Source organism: Salmo salar, chromosome 06 (assembly GCF_965601325.2).
Source record: "Salmo salar chromosome 06, fSalSal1, whole genome shotgun sequence".
In the NCBI taxonomy this organism is placed as follows: domain Eukaryota; kingdom Metazoa; phylum Chordata; class Actinopteri; order Salmoniformes; family Salmonidae; genus Salmo; species Salmo salar.
In genome coordinates, this window is record NC_138296.1 from 64,719,288 (window position 1) to 64,740,118 (window position 20,831).

The 20,831-nt window shown below is 41.9% G+C and overlaps 2 protein-coding genes across 5 annotated transcripts in view; one reads left to right on the top strand and one right to left on the bottom strand.

Moving 5' to 3' along the window:
- Positions 1–13,266, bottom strand: part of med23 (mediator complex subunit 23) — a 32,765-nt gene extending 19,499 nt beyond the window's left edge. For 2 of the 4 annotated variants that reach the window (XM_014205103.3, XM_014205102.3), the window contains exons 1-14: positions 13,082–13,265; positions 12,459–12,490; positions 12,181–12,268; positions 11,939–12,063; positions 11,741–11,852; positions 6,052–6,150; positions 5,856–5,957; positions 5,668–5,737; positions 5,442–5,554; positions 5,233–5,328; positions 1,997–2,197; positions 1,636–1,779; positions 1,022–1,167; positions 92–337 (exon numbers count right to left, since the gene is read on the bottom strand). In XM_014205103.3, coding sequence (XP_014060578.3) covers positions 92–337; positions 1,022–1,167; positions 1,636–1,779; positions 1,997–2,197; positions 5,233–5,328; positions 5,442–5,554; positions 5,668–5,737; positions 5,856–5,957; positions 6,052–6,150; positions 11,741–11,852; positions 11,939–12,063; positions 12,181–12,268; positions 12,459–12,490; positions 13,082–13,132 — 1,625 coding nt within the window. In that variant the 5' untranslated portion in view covers positions 13,133–13,265. Of the gene's footprint in view, positions 1–91; positions 338–1,021; positions 1,168–1,635; positions 1,780–1,996; positions 2,198–4,674; positions 4,693–5,232; positions 5,329–5,441; positions 5,555–5,667; positions 5,738–5,855; positions 5,958–6,051; positions 6,151–11,740; positions 11,853–11,938; positions 12,064–12,180; positions 12,269–12,458; positions 12,491–13,081 lie in introns of all 4 variants that reach the window. The other 2 variants (XM_014205100.3, XM_014205101.3) reach the window with 2 other exon arrangements.
- Positions 13,267–13,989: 723 nt separating this feature from the next.
- il20ra (interleukin 20 receptor, alpha) lies at positions 13,990–18,697 on the top strand. Its single transcript, XM_014205104.3, has 7 exons — positions 13,990–14,228; positions 15,173–15,305; positions 15,471–15,676; positions 15,801–15,976; positions 16,199–16,343; positions 16,701–16,840; positions 16,942–18,697. Exons 1-7 carry the CDS (start codon positions 14,189–14,191, stop codon positions 17,914–17,916), a joined length of 1,815 nt encoding a protein of 604 aa, XP_014060579.3. The 5' UTR covers positions 13,990–14,188; the 3' UTR covers positions 17,917–18,697.
- The last annotated feature ends 2,134 nt before the right edge of the window (positions 18,698–20,831 follow it).

Sequence of the window (20,831 nt, forward strand, 5' to 3'; positions counted from 1 at the left end):
ATATCCTGGCAGCACCATTGAAAGGAGCAGTAGTAGTCATTGTAGGGACTATAGAGATATACAGTATCTCTCTATGGTAAGTATATCCCACCTCATCTTGGCGTGGACGGTGAGGGAGTCTAGGAGGTTCATGGGTAGTGGTGTGACGGAGCCTGATGCGGTACAGTTGGTGCCAGGCAGGGTGATGCGCATACTGCCGTTGCCATAGATAGTCTCCACAAGCACGCCCATGGGCAGAGTGAAGCACTCCGAGTTAGTGGAGTAGGCATTACACAGCAGGGCGATCTTATAGTCTGTCATCCCCAGGGACTTGTTCCTCAGGCTCTGCTGGAGAAACCTAAACACACAAGGACAGGTCAAATATTATAGGAGGCAGGCAAGCAGTTTAAATGCAATTGAATCCCAGATTTGAGATGTTGCTTTTATCTCAAACTGCCTATTAAGGAATCACAAATCATGCATCTGTGAGTTATATTGCAAGTTGGTGACCACTGACTACAAACACTTTTAGACTGGCTGCCTAAGTGATTCCTTATGAGCGTTCTAGTAGACAACATGACAGACAAGAGCTGGTGTTAAGTACATACTGGCCTCTAAAGGTGGAGCTGCTGTTTTGACATTCTCTCTTTTTCTGTGGGACCTGCTGCCTGGACCTCTGAATGCTCAGCAATGAAAAGCCAACTGACATTTACTCCAGAGGTGTTGACCACTGTGGTTGTTATTTTACCCTGCTGGTCATATATGAACGTCTTTAAGAACGATCTGGCCTTAATGGCCATGTACTCTTATAATCTCCTGCCGGCACAGCCAGAAGAGGACTGGCCACCCCTCAGAGCCTGGTTCCTCTCTAGGTTTCTTCCTAGGTTCCTACCTTTCTAGAGAGTTTTTCCTAGCCACCGTACTTCTACATCTGCATTGCTTGCTGTTTGGAGTTTTAGGCTGGGTTTCTGTATAGCACTTTGTGACATCTGCTGATGTAAAAAGGGCTTTATAAATACATTTGATTGAGACATTCTCTTACTCATGGTGCAGCTTGAGGGAGTGGGGGATGGGAATCTGCAGCTTGGAGTTGTCGTTCTGAGCCTTGCGGTTCAAGTGGATCCAGATGCAAGTCATGGCGAAGGCGTGGGTCGACTGGGGCTTGCTGATGTCCGGCACCGGGATGCACTGTAGAGACACACACATCACGATGTCTCTAATCAGCCCAATAAAACCGTCAATAAATTATCAATTCATATCAACATCTTCTAAATTAAGTAGACACCAAGTAAATGGTTTTATCACCTGACTAGTAAAACGTATTATGTCACTAAATATTTCACTCATTCATTCACAATTGGCTGTATCATCATTGGTCAGAAAGCTAATAAATATCCACTTAGCTCTGGGCTAAGCGGGACAAGTAAGCCATGATTGTGTGTTAGCGCAGCGTTAGTAAATAGATCCAAAATTTGCATGCTAATGGAAGACTTGGCTGGAAGTCAAGTGGGGGGAGATGGAGCTGCAGATGCCTTCACTGCGTCCCCTTGGAGACAGCAGCTCAGAGTGGAGCCTCCTGGTTCCTGCAGCGGTGATTCAACAGATGGAGGAGCTGAAACGCACACACACACACACACACACACACACACAGGCTACCTCTTTCTCTGGGTAGAGAAGATCGAACAGCTTCATGACAGGGAGAAAGTCAGCCAGGGCGTTCTTCTGAATGCTGCCAGATATGAACTGGAGGAGGACCCACATGAGGTGGTCTCTGCCTTTGATCAGACCTCGACCGGCCAGCTGAGGAGCAACACACACGACACAGACATTTTAGACATGGTCTATATAACAGTCTCTCTGTCTCACAGACTAGCAGTGTGGAACAAAAGAGCCAATTCAATCGCCAATGGTAAAAATGAACCAAGAACAAGAATAAAGCATTCACGATAATAGGACAAATGACTGTGTCCACTTCTATAAAAGTGTGCATCTGTGTTTCAAATCAACACCACCTCACCTTCTGGTGAAGCGAGAGCACCATGTGCGGGAAGCTGGCGAACTGGAAGAGCACAAAGAAAATGAGCTGGCTGGAGAGGTGCTGCCACAGGAGCTGGCTGGTGCCGCCGTCGTCAAACTGCTCCTCGGTCTCCGAGCGCTCCATGGCGTACACCACCAGGTCCACCAGCTGGTCCTCGAGCACCGGGCAGCGCTGCTTGTGCTGGGGGGGGGAGCCCAGAGAGACGGGTGTCAGAGGTCAGAGAGGGGTGTAAACAAAAAAAATATATATATATATATATTTTAAAAAAAAATCTAATGTACCTCATACAGGGAATTCAGCACTGGCCCATACCTCAACAAAACAAGTGAAATCGGCATACAGTGGATTCAGAAATGTAGGTAAAAAAAAATTTAAATGGGGCACTTGACTAGCCTCATTGACAGCTTCATTTTAGTTCCATTCCCTCTTACTCCACTCCAAACACGGTCTCACACCAACATCACTCTAGACACTTGGCCCAAACGGGAGTCTCATAAATGTTGGGTACAAACAGAGCTTGTCCCTGGCACACAGAGGGTACACACTGACTCAAACACACACACAAAACAGAGCATGACATGAAGACTACACCACTGCCAAAGAAAGCCCAGATCCCAGAGTAGCTGCACTATATCACCACATTGGTCACTTTTGCTATCATTGATAAAGTAATTTCAGTAATCTATCCAATGTAAATCACCTGTTAAGACAATATTTACTCAACAGGTGGTGCTCTGCACATTTACAATCAGTCTTACACCGAATAAATAATGGCGTGTGGTCAAAAAGTTTACGGAAAAACAATGCTGATCGACTGAGAACAAGCGTCGATATACCCAGTCTGTTTGTTCTGACGCCACAAAAGGTACTTTTCTCTTTCTGATATACTGCAGCTGCCCCCTGAAAGTGACATGCAGGTATAGAACACACTGCCATTCATCTCAACACCACGCTGTGAGCAGAGGGTAGCATCACCTCCAAAGGGTAGGTGGGGACGGGAACAGAGGTACAACGCATGCTCTTCTGAGATGGGGGTTTCTTTACTGGATTAAGGCTGGTCTGATGAGTGTCCAACCAATGGAATTGGTTTATGGAACCTAAAGAGTTAAAGCCATCTTCGATGGAATTATGTATACAGTAGGTTCTTTTGAGCCTTTTTGCTGCCTTTTAGTACAATGTTCCGATAGAGGGCCAGGACCAAAGATTGATTACTTGGACCTACCTTTTGAAATGTAATAAGGATCATTTTAGTAAGGCTCAGCCCATTGCATTAGGAAAACGACTCAAATCAGAAGATCGCCAAAAGTCATGGTGAAAGCAGACTCAAAAGTAATTAGTCAGTCAGCACATGATTCATAGTAGCTATTGAACCAAATCATCCCTGTTGTGGTGGACGTGTCAAAATCCAATAATGTAACCTCAATGGCAAAAGACAAATTTGATCATGCTCCTATGGGAACAAAGACATGGTCAATTCCGGATATTCCCGGGAGTGCTTTTAAATCTACTACCTTGCAACAACATAGCCTATCTAGTGTTAACATTCAAATGGAAAACTCTTGCAGTGCAAACGTCAAGGGACACCTGAACCACAGCTGAAAACAGACAGGACTATACTACATTCCGGCATGCAGCAGATCAGGGCTTGAAATTAACATGTCATTCTCAGGTACGTACACCTCTAGTTTCAAACAGAAAATGTCCAATCCTCTTTGCTGATTTGGTAATGTTGTTGCATGTTTGAACTTGTAAATGTTTAATATTTGTAACATGCTTTTGTTTCATTCAAAAATATATATATAGGCTATTAAATTCAAGGACATTGGAATAGGGAAGGAACTAGTGTATTCAATAATATAACACACCAAAGTAGATTCTAATAATATCAAATTTGCAATTGTATCAATTGGTGGCAATTGATACAATTTGTTCACATTTTACTACTTTGTATACAATCATTTTCCCTTGAGATCTCACGAGAGCTTTTACAATGCTGTTCTGCACATTCTTAGAATTGCAAAATGAATTCAACAACATGAATTCATAGTCTATCTAATGCAGGGAGACTAAAGGGGCAGTGGAGTTAGCCACCATAAAATGAGAATTAACACATTTTGCCATAGTGTACAGGCAGTTGAAAGAGTGTTTCAATTGTGTCTAGCTATGTATAGAGGTGACACTGAAATATCAAGTAGAATAATCTATGAAAGACAGAGAAGCAAAATTATTGTCAAGCTGCTGTGTTTTTGGACTTGTATACAGGATCTTGGGACGGGAGATGGAATTCTGAAACCCAAGACCGAACACAACGCATCTGTGGGAAAGTATGTTCTTAAAAAACAGCTTTGAGAGATGTCTTGACAGACAGCAACAGCCACAGCATTAAAACTCCAATGAGATGCGACGTCTACGGACCACACTACGTGGCCAACAAGGGGAGCTGAACTGTAGACCCTTGCACATCCTGTCAATGTGATGCATTGTCATATAAGCTCTTTCACATGCTCTTGGACATCGGTTTCTATCTAAGGTAATTTCAAGCCCTATGTTTTGCTTTATTTTTCATTTGTTTGGTTGTCTAGACGTGATCAGTGTGGCTAGGAAGCTGCGTCCAGTATCTGGTTAGTCACAATACAACAGGAAGATTGTGAACATACCTGAGCAATGTTCAAGGTCTAGAGCATTGGAGGATGGGCAAGACAGGACAGAACAAAAAGAAAGGAAGAAAAAAGGAGAAGACAAAACAGTGACTAGGAGGCCAGCTCCAAGTTCCCCTGTCAGTCAGTAAAGCCGGAGTACTCCTAAGAGACACATCAAGTGAATGTGACGGGGCATATTAACTGGTGTATTCCCTTACACCAATACTCGTTGTTGTGTGTCCCTGGGCCAAAGGGGCAGAGTCAGACAGATCTTGAAACACCGTTGATTTGAGCTGCCAAGCAGGGCTAGGGGTAAACATAGTGCACTGAATTGGCAGGGAATAGATTGGAGGCTGGCCTTATAGAAACAAAGCAATGCAAACCATTGTTGTTTGCCTTCATCTGGATTCTACAGGTAATCAGATGCACTAAAATACAGTACAAGACACCTCACGTGATAGGCTGGTCATCTGGAGCATCCTTGGCTTGTGTACTGTACCTGTGATACCAAGAGCAAGGGGGGAGGTAGAGGAGGAAGGGGAGAGCTGACAGGGCAGGGCAGGAGAGGAGATGTACCTGCTTGTTGAGCCCTAACATGTTGCAGACCATGTCTCGAGAGTAGGGCTGCTCCAGCACATATCGCAGCAGCCCTGTCTGTGGTTCAAACAGGTCCTGGGGGAGAAACACCCACACCCTTTGACAAAAGCTTTGACAAACAGGCTTTACACTGTCTGGGTAAAAGATTTCTATGGAGGTGATAGGTATGATAGGTTTAGGAGTAGTACCTTGTCGAAGGGCAGCATGCCCCTGAGAGGGAAGCGTAATGTGGTGGGGTCCAGCTTCCAGGAGTTGCAGATAGCGCCAGAGTTGTTGACCACTGGAAGGAGGCTGCATCTCCCTACAGGTCAAACATATGATAGGTCACTTAAAGTTCTCTGAGCAATACTCCCAAATAAATATATCTCACAACGGCTCAATACCAAGCAGGTTGGGTGCAAATGGTGGCCTTACCACAGATGGAGTTAATTCTTGCAGTGGGCCGAAAACTGTCTACAAAATCTGACATGAGACTGCCCAGAAGCTAGAATAAAAGAGAAGGATAGCGTGAAAGACTGACCAGCTCAGATGCTATGCATCTCGGTTCAAATCAATTCATCATCCACACAAATGACATGAATATAGCCTGGTTAAAAACATACCCAGTGTGACAACATCCCCTCGGGATAGAGTTTTCTGATCTCTGTAATGGCAAAGTAGGCAGGCAGGAGGCACGCGTTCCTGTCGAGGATGTACTCCACCACCTGTGAGGAGATATACAAACATTTCAGCAGGTTAACTCAACCGGAAATCCCCAAACTCTTGTGGAAAAAGCCTATGGCTGGAAAGGAGGCGCACCTCTCGTGCAGCTAGCAGCTGCTGGACCACAGCTGAGCTAACGGTGTTGGGGATGGTCTGAATCTTATCCAGCAGAGCCTTCAGTAGATCTCTAACTCCCTGTGATGGAACACAATGAAGCACATCATTCATGTTATTTAGTAGATAATATCCTATAATACACATGTAATAAAACTATTTACACTGTTGTATATGGCTGCCCTTCCTCTATGCTATCCTACGATCTCTAATCACGTTGATTGAGATCAAGTGCATCATTTCTTTTTTTTATTTTTATATATACTTTGTTTATTGAATTTTCAATACCAGTATTTAGAAAATAATTGCACTTGTAAGTTATTTGGTAGTAGTATAAAACACACCAAAGACAACAATACAGCAAAACATAGAAAGACTTTTTTTTTTTTATAAATAAAAATAATAATAAGGAAAAATATATATTTTGATACAGTTGTTATAGGTCAACTAGTACAGATAATACCGTCCTTAACATCCGAGATGTCGTGTCTGCACATACCAGGCCTCTTACATCACCAATATATAAATATACATCACTCTGGAACTGCAGGGAAATGTATTTGTTTAACATAAGAAAAGAAGGGATCCCACATTAAATAGAATTTGTCTACAGACCCACTGAGTGCGTTTAATTTTTTCCAACTTTATGCAATTCAAAACAGATTTAATCCAAAGAGCATGAGAAGGGGCTGCAGAGGATTTCCATCTAAGTAAAATGAATAGTCTCGCTAACAAAGTGACAATTTCATCCTTATTCATTTTGGTCAATTGTATTGTGGGTAAGGAAACGCCAAATAGTGCAATAAAAGGGTCTGGCTCGATCTGTGTGCCGCTTAATTCTGAGAGTGTGTTAAAGATGTCTTTCCAGAAACCAACAAGAGAAGGGCAACACCAAAACATGTGTACATGATTAGCAGGAGACTGATTACATCGTACACAATTAGGGTTCACATCCTTGTAAATGTTGGATAATCTTGCTTTGCTCCAGTGGGCCCTATGAATGAGTTTGCATTGAATGAGGCCGTGTCGAGCGCAAATAGAAGAGCTATGTACCGTTTTGAGTGCCCCTTCCCATAGTTCATCAGATATTTCCTCACCCAGTTCCTCCTCCCATGAGGATTTAATATTGTTTAACGAGATGACTTATAGTGAGCAAATTTGACTATAGATTATTGACAAGGTGCCTTTCAGAGTAGGAAGTGGGATAAGAAATGTCGAACTGTGTTTCACCAGGAAGGGTGGGGAATCTGGGATCTAGGCTGCGGATGTAACTCCGGACTTTTAAGAACCTAAAACAATGATGTCTGGGGAGACCAAATTTAGCTGATAATTGTTCAAACATACTAAATGTATTGTTAATATACAGATCTCTGAATCTTTTAATACCGAGACTAGACCATGTTGAGAAAGCACCATCAATCATAGATGGGGGGAAAAGCTGGGTTTGAGGCTACCGGAGACAAAGAGGTTGTTTGAAACCCAAAGTGGCGCCTAAATTGATTCCAGATCTTCAATGTTGTTTTGACACATATTTTTGGTGAAGGAGGAGTAAGGGCCAGTAACGGAGGAGTGTGCGAGGGAAGACAACGATGCCGGTATAGACGAGGCAGCCTCCATCTCTAGCCAAATTGGGGGTGGGTATATCTCTCTGCTCTGCAACCAGTAGTGAATGATCGTAAGGTTGGCGGCCCAAAAATAGATACTGAAATTCGGTAGAGATAGACCGCCGTCTGGTTTGGGCCTCTGCAAAAGCTGTTTTTGCATCCTGGGGGGCTTTTTGTCCCATTTAAAGGGTAGTATTAGGCCGTCGATCTTTTTGAAAAATGTATTGGGAAGAAAAAATCGGAAGGCACTGATAGAAGAACTTTGGGAGAGTATTCATTTTAATATAATTAATTCTTGCGACTAAGGAGAGTTGTAGCAAAGACCAGCGTTCCAAATCGTCCTTAGTACAGGTTAAAAGAGGAGCAAAGTTGGCTTGAAAAAGGTTTTCAAATCTGATTGTGACATGTACCCCGAGATAAATAAAACTACTGTGAGCAATTTTAAAATGGCAAGTTATGTAAAGGGATATTTTTTGCGGCCATATTCAGCGGCATCAATTCGCTTTTACTGAGATTCAGTTTATACCCTGATAAGTGACCGAAGGATGTGAAAGTGGCAAGGGCAGCAGGAACAGAGACAGAAAGGTTGGATGTGTATAATAATAAATCACCTGCATATAAGGACAGTTTGTGTCTGTATCTGACTATACCTTTGATGAGGGGGTTGGAGCGAACTGTTATTGCAAGTGGTTCTATGGCGAGGGCAAACAGTAAGGGGCTTAAAGGGCAACCCTGGCGTGTCGATCGTTGCAAAGGGAAGCAGTCTGATTGAGTGTTATTAGTCCTGACAGAGGCTTGAGGGGATGAGTACAGAAGTCTTATCCAAGCCATGAATTTGGAGCCAAAGCTGAATTTATTTAGAGTGTAAAGAAGGTATTTCCATTCCACCCGATGAAACGCTTTCTCCGCATCCAGGGATATAATGGCTTCAGAGGTATTGACGACAGAAGGATTATATATAATATTAGATAATCGTCGAAGAATGAGTGTCTATTTTTAATAAATCCTGTTTGATCCGGTGAGATAATTGATGGGAGGACTGTTTCCAGAAGTTTGGATAGAATTTTATAGTCAACATTTAGCAGGCTAATTGGACGGTATGATGCAGTCAAGAATAAGACAAAACGGTTGCCTGAGTGGGAGTCTGTGGGAGAGCACCATTTACAAATGCTTCATCGAACATTTCAATTAGAATAGGGGCTATTTTCAAGATAAACTTTTTATAAAACTCTGCCGAGTAGCCGTCAGGCCCTGAGCTTCTCCCAGATTGAAGGGATTTTCTCTAATTTTTAACCAAATCCCAGCTGACAGAAGGCACAGCAAGTGAGTGGAAGAAATCATCCAATTCCTATGTATCCGCTTTACTTTCAGAAGTATATAGAGACTGGTAAAATCTCTTGAACTCATCATTGATCCCCCTAGGATCTAATGATATCCCAGATGATGTACGAAATTTAGGAATCTGAAATGATGATAGTTGATGTAACTTGTGAGCTAATAATTTACTGGCTTAATCTCCTTGTTCATAGTAAGTGCTCCTAAACTTGACAAGCAGTTCAGTAACCTGGTCTGTTAATAATGTGTCAAATTCTGCTTGCAGAGTTAAACGTTCCTTATAAATATCCGGGGATGGTGAAACGGCATAAATGTAATCTAATTGGGCAATACAGCGTGTTAAAAGCATATCCCTTTTCAGCTTGTTCTCATGTGCAGTGTAGGAAATAATTTCACCTCTGATATAAGCTTTCAAAGTTTCCCAGAGAGTAGACGCAGAGATGTTCGGGGTTCTATTTGTAATCATGAAAAAGTCGATTTCACTCAAAACAAAATTGACAAAGTGTTCATTGCTGAGCAGTTGAGTATTTAGCCTCCAAGGCGGTCGCAGATTGTCAACATTTTGAAAGGCTACTTCCATAGTAACAGGGGCGTGGTCAGATACAACAATTGGATTATATGAACATGAAGATATGGGATGGAGGAGCCTGTCATCTACAGTCTATGCGCGTAAAAGTGTGGTGAACTGATGAGAAAAAAAAAAAGAGTATGCTTTTCCAGCTGGATGAAACATTCCACAAGGATCTGAAACTGCGAATTCAGACAAAGGTCGGAACACTCTAGCTGAGGTTGATAAGGTGGTAGGTTTTGTGGAGGATCGATCCAAACGTGGGTCTAACCAACAGTTAAAGTCACCACCTAAGATCAACATATGCGAAGACATATCTGGGAGTGAAGAGAAAACCAATTTGAAATTTTGAAAAATCACCATTGTCCAAATTAGGAGCATAAATATTAACAAGAAGTACCTTTGTATTGAGCAGCCTACCACTGACAATTATGTATCTACCATGGGGATCTGCGATCACATTGGAACATGTAAAAGGTACCGATCTGTGAAGTAAAATAGCCACCCCTCTTGCCTTACTCTGAAATGAGGAATGGAACACCTGACCCACCCATCTGCACCTAAGACTTGAGTGTTGTGATACCTTCAGATGAGTTTCTTGGAGAAAGATGTGAGATTTCAATTGATGAAAGTGGTGTAGCACCTTACTACGTTTCCCTGGGTTATTTATGCCCCTGCAGTTCCAAGTGAGAAAATTAAAGCCATTCCCTCCAGCAGGATGGGCTACACTAGACTGAGTCATGCCTTAAGAGAGAAAGGACCTGTAAATGACAAGGTATAATGTAAACTGAAGATCTTAGTTGAACCTAAAAGCGCAAATTTAACAAATAAAGACAAACGAGGCACAAAAGACAAAACTATATACAAATAAAGAGGGGAAAATCCTTCCCTCACACCCTCCCTTGCTGAAGCATCTCCCCAACTGAGATGCAAGCAAAACCCTAAATATTAAAAAAAAAAGTTTAGAGCAAAGCATTAACTCTTACTCTGTGCTACCTGAGATTTGTGACCATTTAACTAGAGTAAGCCAAACATACATCGATTGGTCCTCAACAGTCTAAGGAAAACTAACCTGGTTAAGAGAGGTTTAACAGCAATACAGATGGTAAAACTACGACTGAACCATGAAAACAGCCAGATATTGATATTAGAGGCGGCAACCTGTGTTAGAAATTAGAAAAAAATTAAGAGAATGGCATTCAAATGTCGATGAACCCAGCAAAATTGGCTTCGCTAGCAAACCATTCAGCCTGCTAAGAATAAGAGCTAACCAACCATTTGATCCACACCACGCGGTACAACAGCGGATGCTTCTCCCGATCTCCTCAGTATGTCATTGCGGACGTGAAAGAAATGCACCCTGATGACAAATGGTCGCGAGGGTTCTCCATCCCGGGGTCGGCTACGCAGAGTGGGGTGGGCCCGGTCTAGCAGTGGCTTCTCTAGACCAAGCAGCTCCTGAAGCAGCTGGGTCATGAACTCCGTGGGTCTTGGAGCCTCCACTCCCTCCGGTATTCCCAGTAGACGACTGTTGTTCCTCCGCATTCTACTTTCCATATCTTTGCATCTGTTGTCGAGGTATGCCACCTTAGTCAATGAGCCAACGTTAGCCTCTAGCTCGCTAATGCGAGTGCCGTGGTCAGTAGCACCTCGTTCCAAATCCGATAAGGCCACTCCATGTGCGTCGATCTTATTCTGCAACGTTATACTCTCAATATATTTTTTAAGCTCGTCTTTGACCATTGATATCTCTGACCTTAGATTGGTAGAGAGAGAGTCAATTTTTCCGAAAATATCGGTTTTGAGGGTGCCTATCACGGATTGTAGCATCTCCACATTCAGTGTTTCCGTTGGGCCGGCATTAGCAGCGTCCGGTGGCGGAGGTGAATCAGGAGAGGGCGCGGGCTTGCGGCGGTGTGCTCTTGCAGACTTCGTTTTTGCCCGTGTAGACGACATTACAAACTTACATTTCTCAAACTTGATCTGAATTGTTTATGGGTCTCTTCAGACGCCTGGCCAAACAGAAATATATGCAATTGTGCAAGGTTAAATATATACATTTGGTCACTAACTCAGGAGCGATAGGGAAACCAGTTCTGCGTTCTAAATCCTTGGCTTCCAACAGCGCTGCGCCCACCCCACCCCCACGTGCATTGTTTCTTACCTTGTAATCGACACCACCGATGATTTTTCGTATGAGTCGAAAAGTCAAGGCCCATAACTGTGTCCGCTCCCACTCCAGGTTATCTGAGCTTATGAGAGCCTGACACACCATCCTGAGAAAACATGACATTTAATTTGTCTGTCCTCAGCACAATACACAACACTAGTCATTCTCTCACAGAGAAAAACACATCCTTACCTGGGAGGTAACAGACTGGTTTCCACTGCCATGGCGAGGCAGTCGTAGAGAAAAGAGATCCGTTTGGGGCTGTGCTGGCCATGAATGAATCGGACAATCCACTGCACACACTGGTCATGGGAATCCTGAAAAAAACAGCAAACTGTCTTGTTACTACTGAGATATTACAGAAACATGTGCAATGTATAAGGTTTTAATGATGTTTGATGCTGCATGTGTCAAATGTTGGGCATCTCTCTCACCGGAGGAAGAGTGCTCCAATACTGACGAAAGGCACCTAGACAACTGATAAGTTTTGTTCTCTCATCCTCAGGTGTGTCCATAAACATGCTGAGAAGAAAGAAGAGAAGTCATTAAAGACAACTATGAAAACATAACTACTCCACAAGTACTATAACAAATTGTATGACACTGAATTGTGTTTTTTTTTATACTGCACTTAATCTTTAACTGGGATGCAGAGAGTGCACATCTGGCCTAGCTATGTCTTCACAAAACAAGTCTGCTTCAGAAGTCATACCCTGCAAAGGCTTCCTCAATAACTTCTGTTTTCTGAAAAAGAAAATGATGCATTCAATGAATAGACAATCAATGGAGTAATGGTTAGAATGTTACACTCGACAAATTGGCTAGCTAGCACATTTAGGGTTAATGACCTGAAAAAACGTGCACGATCTAAGGGTGTATTCATTACGGAAACCGTTTGCCGTTTAAGAACCAAACGGATCTAAACGGGGAGGGACCTACCTGAATTTGTCAAATATAAACTCTCGTTTGCGTTTTCGGGTTGGAGTAAACGGTTTCTGTAGCAAAACGTTTTGCTACAGAATCAGCATAATGATTACACCACTGCGGTCATAGGCTAACGTTATATAGCTAAAGTAGAAATTTTGTATAAAGTTAGCTAGCGGGTTTTGGCATTGCTATGAACATATATCATTAGCTTGATCAAAAAGAGGCAGCAAATATTAGCCTAAGTAGAATGCATGCCGAGATTGTTGTAAAATGTGGCTAACCAAAATCTATTCGGCCATAAGTGAATTAGCAAAAAAGCTAGCTAGTAACGTTAGCTGCTAACAAAAGGTAAGTGGCTAACGTTAGCTGTCTATTTAAAGTTAGCTGTCTGATACAGAATGCACATACCACTACATCCTCGAATATACTCTGGAGCTGGGTTTCCATTGAAATCGCCATGCTTCAACGATGAACACTACAATTTACCAATTCATGTCAGAAATCGCATATGCACTTTGCTCCATTCAATGAGTATGGATGGTTTCTACAGCTATCAGGCTAACGTTTGTTAACCGGAAGTTGGTACAGCCTTAAAAACAAACCGATATGGCACAGTACACTGTTCCATGTCTGTGATGTCATTTAATTTAATAAAACAATACGATCTACGTTTCAATAGTCTATGGAATATCTAAAATGAAACTATTAATCAGACTGATACATTTAATATGTCTAGACCAGTTTAAACGAAGTATACGTGCTTATGCACAATCATAATGTAAAACGTCAACGTCATCAAGGACCTCAAGTGGAGAGTTGCCATTTATGCCACAAGGTGGTGATCTATGACAATTAAATAAACTATTCACACCAGTCAAACAAGTCTTCAAACATGGAAATATTTGCAATGTGGCCTATACAAGTACATTCATTCATCACTGCACTGCCATCTCAAGAATGTTGTGGGCCTGTCAAAAGTGCTATGCTATGGTGACCCAAAACAAACAAATATGTACACGTTATTACATTTGACACAAATCTGACAGATGTACACGTTATTACAACGTTTGACACAAATCTGACAGATGTTCCCTACCAGAAAAGTGTTTTTCATATCCATACTTTAAATGTTAAAACATTGAATCATATCAAATCACAGAAGTTATCATCCCATAACCTGGGTTTAAAAATATATGGCAAAACACTTTTTAACGTCTAGGCCTAGTTTATTTCCCCATGTGCACAAGTGCTAGTGTCCAGAATTCCTCATTTCTTACAGTAAATAACTCCGCCCATATCACTTAACTAGGCGACCTGGCCAGTGTAAGGTACACCAGTTAACAATACCACTGCGTGAACAACATGGAAGCGATGTGGAAGAACGAGATCCTAGAACTGAATCATTTACTTTAGCCTATCGGTTGAAATGTCCATGAGCTCAATTCTCCTCAATTCTCCCAAAACATTTGTTATGACAATATAATACACTATTTACCAACAATTCTACGGGAAAGAATGGTCAAATATCTCTACGTTATTTCTCTGTGGACCGCAGGTAGGCTTCATTTTCATTTGCAGCTCATAATCAATTTAAGAAAATGTTTACTACTGCTGTGCAGTCCAGTTTATCACATATCACCTGGCAATGTTTTTGAGAACACCATTGGCATGGTTTTATGCCCTATAGACAGTATACTCAATATTTTGCAACTACAATGTATAATTTGCTACTGTCAAGCTACAGGAATAGTTCAGCTTTCATTGTTCAGCTGTCATTGTTCAATTTGTTTCCCCCTTTCTCCCTTAAAAAGTCATTTTAAGCATGTTTAACCAATGTAATCATTTTTTGTCACTTTGGAACTCACCCAAACACGTTCAACATTATGTGGGTGACATTTACTTTGGTTTACTTTTGTTTTCACTCACTTTACTTGTGCTTGATGTGGAACCTCACTCTAACTGTATTTTCCATCAGCATACCCTGCAGATGTAGATAGTGAGTTGAAATGGTAGAGATATGTGTTACTTTTCATGATAAGTTGATACTCAAGGCATTGGTCACAGCTATTTCAAAAGGTTGTTGGCATGCATACAGAAAAACAGCGCTCAATGACATTTATGATGCACTGAACAGGGTTCATTTTCTTTTATCTAATCATGAGGTGTCCTTGAATTACGTGATCGTGTGGTATTCTGAATCACACAGGAAACAAAGATGTGGTCTCGTGCAGTCAGAGGGAAAGAAGGGTGTCTTTTTGAGTGTTTATGAAATATTTTATTGTTCAAATTTTATCACAACAACATCCTGTTCTATAAAATGTTTATTTTCAGTCTCCAGCTATAACTTTCAGACAAAAAGAAGGGTCTAAATCTCTCTCTTAATTTCTCTATAATATAATTGTATTATTTTAGATCTCTTTACTGTTTGAGGAGTGACGCTCCAGCAGTCATTTTGAAATGCCCTTTATCATCTGCTTTCTGCTCTTTCTCCTTTCCTAGTGGTCTCACACGTGTCCTCTGTAGCGCGTCCCGAAGGAGTACACTTCAACTCCATGAACCTGAGGAACATTGTAAAGTGGCATCCTGGGAAAGACGCACAAAATGACACCCACTACACAGTGGAATATGCAATGTGAGGACACTTTAGACTTTATCATGATCTTGGCACCCAGAACCAAATCAGCTACTCGGTTTTGTCACGAGAGACTGAGCTTTCCATTAACTACTTGTAAATAAATGTCCATGATCCATGGATTTAAGGACACATCTCATTATGTGTTTATTTGTTGTCTCCTAGCTATGGTGACCGTATGGATGGTGGAGCGAGACGGGTGCGCTGGAGGGTGAAGAAGCAGTGCAGAAACATCCCTCAGACCTGGTGTGATCTATCCAATGAGACAACTGACCTGGATGAAGGCTACTTTGCCAGAGTCAAGGCTTTGGGCAAAAACAGATCCTCCAAATGGACACTCACAGAAAAGAGTTTCGAACCCAAAGCTGACAGTAAGTTGAGAATCCTGTTCAAAGATAATTTTCCTTATCTATGAAAGAGGAGCCAAAGTCAAACACTCAATCAGAGAATGTGTCAGGCCACGTATGATTACATTTTTATACCTTTCTCAAACAGCAACCTTTGGACCTCCACTTGTCAAACTTGTGGTGAAGGAGAATAGTGTTACCGTTAAGCTAAAGGGTCCAATGAGATGGAAGACTGGGAACATTACAAAAGATTACTCCTTGTTGAAATTCTACCCTCAGATGACTTACAACCTGTCTGTGTACGACAACAGAAGCAACAAAACGGTTGGTGTTACTTAGGTTACTGTAACTCTGTGTAAAGAATTGAATGACATAATATGTAGGACTGTCTGCAGGGACTTTAATCAGTGCAAATTGCTGCATTAATAGATTGTAATCTACGATTATATATTTTTTGTATTATATATTTAGCTAAAATGCAGATTAATTATGATTGTTAGTTCTATATTGTGTATTTTAACTTTCTGTATACATTTTGTCTTTCAGCAACACTTCACTGTGGAAAACAGATCCTTTGAATATAGGCTGCTTGCCTATGAAACCCAGTATTGTTTCTCTGCTAAGGCCCAGGTCCTATCACTTATTTTAGCTTGCCATGCATCTGAATGGCAGTGCCTAACAACCTCAAAAGGTAAGCTCAGACTTGATTTAATCTTGCTCCAATGACCTAGTGTGCAGTGTTCTTTTCTATCTGTCAGGATAAATCCACTCAACAGGTTTTAGTACAGCATGACAAAGAAATCAAGAGGACTTGAGGAATGTGAAAACTTGAGGTGTTTTCCCAGGGTGTATTTTCTCTTCCTGTTAGAGAAGGAATTATGTTGATGTATCAAGGGGTGTTTGTGTGTGTCTGTAGGTGCGTGTGCTAGTAAGTGAGTGTGGGTTTGTCTTCTCAGCTTTACCCTATGGGCTTTTCCTTTCCTATAACGGCTGTGTACTGTATAGATCTGTCTTATTTTATCTCTACCTTACCACTCTGTCTTTACAGATCCCTTTTATGGCCAGCTGCTACTGATGTTGCTGGGAGCCGTTGTCCCATCAGTCATCTGCCTCTTCATGCTGATCCTGGTCGGATGCCTTGTCTACCACTTTGTCTGTGGTAATAAACAGAAAAGTCCCCCTTTCCTGGTAAGAATGATATGTGACTTATATGTGACTAATAGAAGACTTCAACAATGGCTGTGAAGGGCAGTTTACTAAGATGCAGGTCCACCTTTTTCCTGTTTCAGGAAATATCGGACATTCAGAACCCACTGCAGACCTTCTGTCCCGAGCAAGCTGTGACAGTGAACGTGGTACTGGTCAACATGGCCAAGCCCATGGAGATGATGGCCATAAAGCCGAACACTATCCCTGCCCTTATCCACCAGTCAGAGGGGGAGCCCATACTACCCTACGCTGCCCAACAAGCCCCTGGTAGAGAGGATTCTCAGGAGGGATCATTGGAAGATGAATTCAGGGAGGACCAACCAGAGCCCCTAGAATACGGCTTCGTTGGAGCGTCCCCAAAGATTCCGGAAATGAGGGAAAGTGAGGCATCTGACAGTGAAGAAACCCTGCCTCTGCATCTCAGCCAGGTCAATCCGTACATAGCACAGAGATCTGCGTCATGTTCACAGGGGCCTGTGGAGACAGGGCTCTTTAGAATTCCACTGCTGTCTGGTCTAAAGATGGGGGAGCAGAGCACGAGTTACAAAGAGCCTGATCGGGTGGGTCTCTACGCACTGCAGCACTTCTCAGTCAGAGAGACCCCTGAGGTGGACTTTTGGGAAGACGAGGCTGAGGAGCCCCAAATTTACCCCTCAGACTACAGCTTTTTAAGGGCAGCACCGGAGCAGCAGGTGGTGACAACAGAGTACCAGACACAGTCTAACAGGAGGGATACTCAGCCCCTGCGGCTAGCTCAGGTCAACCTGTACAGAAACCAGAGGCATACACTGTTTCCACAGGAGTCTGAGGAAGAGGATGGATCTGGCGGTAACTGTGTTGACTGGAGCCCTACAACAGGGATCCTCCAGATCCCTCTGCTCTCCAAGCATATTCCAGAGGTGGAGGTGGAGGGAGAGATGAACAGGGAGTTAGAGCAGGTGGAGATCTTACCCTCTGTGGTGGTGAGGCAGTCAGAGGAGAGTGAGGGTGAGGATGAGAGTGATCTGACTAAACTACAGAACAACTGGAGCCTAGTGATCAACATGGAAGAGTAACCTTTTGGACATTTACACTGGGTTTTGGGGGACACACTATTTAAAGAGTGGTATAGCTATTCATAATGGCAATTTGTTTATGTTTACCGTATGTGGAAAAGTTGCCAAATCAAATGAAGGAATATTTTAAAACTCATCTGAAACACTTTGTAACTGCTTTAGCACTGTGATTGTAATTAACACATTTTTGAGAAAGGTTTTGTTTACTTTGTACCTTTTTATCCATGCTTTTCTACTAACTTATTACAATTGATATATTGCCAGATAGCTTTTTTTGTGTACAACTTTATACAACGTTTAACTGAAGGCACATGCAATGTCACTTTACCTCATGATGACTAACAACCAGGAAGGAGTGTGGCTGTAATGGTCTCTAACCATGTTGTTTCATAACACACTAAAGCTTACTGTCCTCCACCTGCAGAGTACATTATGTACAATATGTACTTCCCTCTGACTATGAAGACAAAGCTTTTCAGGGAAATCGTTGGACTGACCTGTCTATGCAAATGAAGAATGCATTCGTTTTTTCCTCAAATATTTTGACACTTTGATTTCATACAATCACCGTTAAAATGTGGGAACAAATGGGTTTTCTCAGGCACGCCACTATGCAAATCTTATACCACTAGTAACCCTAACTTGTAATCCATATTGTTTATTTTTTATTTTTATTGAAAAGTATGTAAAATAAATTGTTGTTTTATTCTTGGTCACAAAAGTGACCGATGGGAACATACTGTGCTTTGCCTATAATAAAATAAACAAACAATTAGCCTTATTTCTCAGCCCCAATAGCTATATACCTCTTAGCCCACTTAAAAAGCGTTTTTGTTATTGACACGTACACCAGATAGGTGCAGTGAAATGTGTTGTTTTTACAGGGTCAGCCATAGTTGTATCTTGCTCAAGAGCACATCGGCAGATTGTTCACCTTGTCGGCTCGGGGAGTCAAACCATCTACCTTTCGGTTACTGGCCCAACGCTATAACCGCTAGGGGCAACCTGCCAAGCTTACTGCCACCCTTACTTACCCACACACACCAGCCCTGTTATCCCCTTGTCCAAACCCTAACACCCACATGCCAATACCCTAATATTGATACAATCAAGTTCCCATATCCTAGCCCTAAATGCCATATTTGTTACTCATACACCCCAGTTCCTTTGCCAATACACCTCATCCATGTTACTTGCCTATCTCAGCCCTGTTACCCACTTTCATTAGGCCTGTATTCCCCAAGTCACCAACAGTAACCTATCCAGCTATTCGCTGTACATCCCAACCTTGTTATTTGCATATCTCAGTCCTATGACCCCTACCTGTACACGCTAATCATTTCCTACTACAAAATTATTGCCAGAAAGGATTTTAATGGGCAATAGAGGTCCATCCAGACCCATTACCTGTATGAGCCTTGTGTATCTCTACACCCCATGACTCATATAAACCAGATCAATCCATGGGCATACTCATATAAAACAGGTCTACCCCAGTGCCCAAACATTCATACAAACCTGGTCGACACGTGTACTTCAGCCCCAATATTCTTACAGACCAGGTGTACACCTGCAAGTCTAACCCAATATTGAAAAACAAAAAGTCCACTGCTACATGTCAGCCCCATTTGTCATAGAAATAGGTGTACTTCTGCATTTCAGACCCACTATTCATACAAACCAGGTCTACACCTGTACTTCTGATCCAATTTACATACCTACAAAGTCTGCACCTATGCTTGAACTCAATTAGTCAACTAAGCCAGGTCTAAATGTGTTGAAGCCTGAATACTCAAACTGTAAACCAGGTCTACCCCTGCACCTCAGCTCCAGTATTCCTACAAACCAGGTCTACACCTTTGACCGAGTCCCAACACTAATATAAACCAGATCTACGCTAATTCGGTATTATGGGTCTAAACATGGCCAATTCCTTCTGAATTAACAAAATCACTGATTTAAACATACACTACTGGTCAAAAGTTTCAGAACACCTACTCATTCAAGGGTTTTTCTTTATTTTTACTATTTTCTACACTGTAGAATAATAGTGAAGACATCAACACTATGAAATAACACATAAGGAATCATGTAGTAAACAAAAAAGTGTTCAACAAATCAAAATCTATTTTATATTTGAGATTCTTCAAATAGCCACCCTTTGCCTTGATCACAGCTTTGCACACTCTTGCCATTCTCTTAACCAGCTTCACCTGGAATGCTTTTCTAACAGTCTGGAAGGAGTTTTCACATATGCTGAGCGCTTGTTGGCTGTTTTTCCTTCACTTTGCGCTCTGACTCATCCCAAACCATCTCAATTTGGGTTGAGGTCGGGGGATTGTGGAGGCTAGGTCATCTGATGCAGCAATCCATCACTAGTTAAGAGAATGGCAAGAGTGTGCAAAGCTCTCATCAAGGCAAAGAGTGGCTATTTGAAGAATCTCAAATATAAAATATATTTTGATTTGTTGAACACATTTTTGGTTACTACATGATTCTGTGTGTGTTATTTCATAGTGTTGATATCTTCACTATTATTCTACAATGTAGAAAATAGTCAAAATAAAGAAAAACCCTTGAATGAGTATGTGTTCTAAAACTTTTGACCGGTAGTGTATGTAAAGGCTAATGGATCATGGTAAAATCATCTGTAAGATCATCTTGATCAAGTATATTCATAACTCAACTCAACTTCAATCTACTGATTAAGTACATGTGTCACGTTCGTCGTAATGATTGGACCAAGGCGCAGCGTGAGTAGCTTTCCACATCTTTATTATAATGTGAAACTTCAGCAAAATACAAAAACAATAAATTAATCAAACGAACCGTGACGACAGTAAAATGCAAACAGGCACCTACACAAAAACAAGATCCCACAAAACACAGTGGGGAAATGGCGGCCTAAATATGAT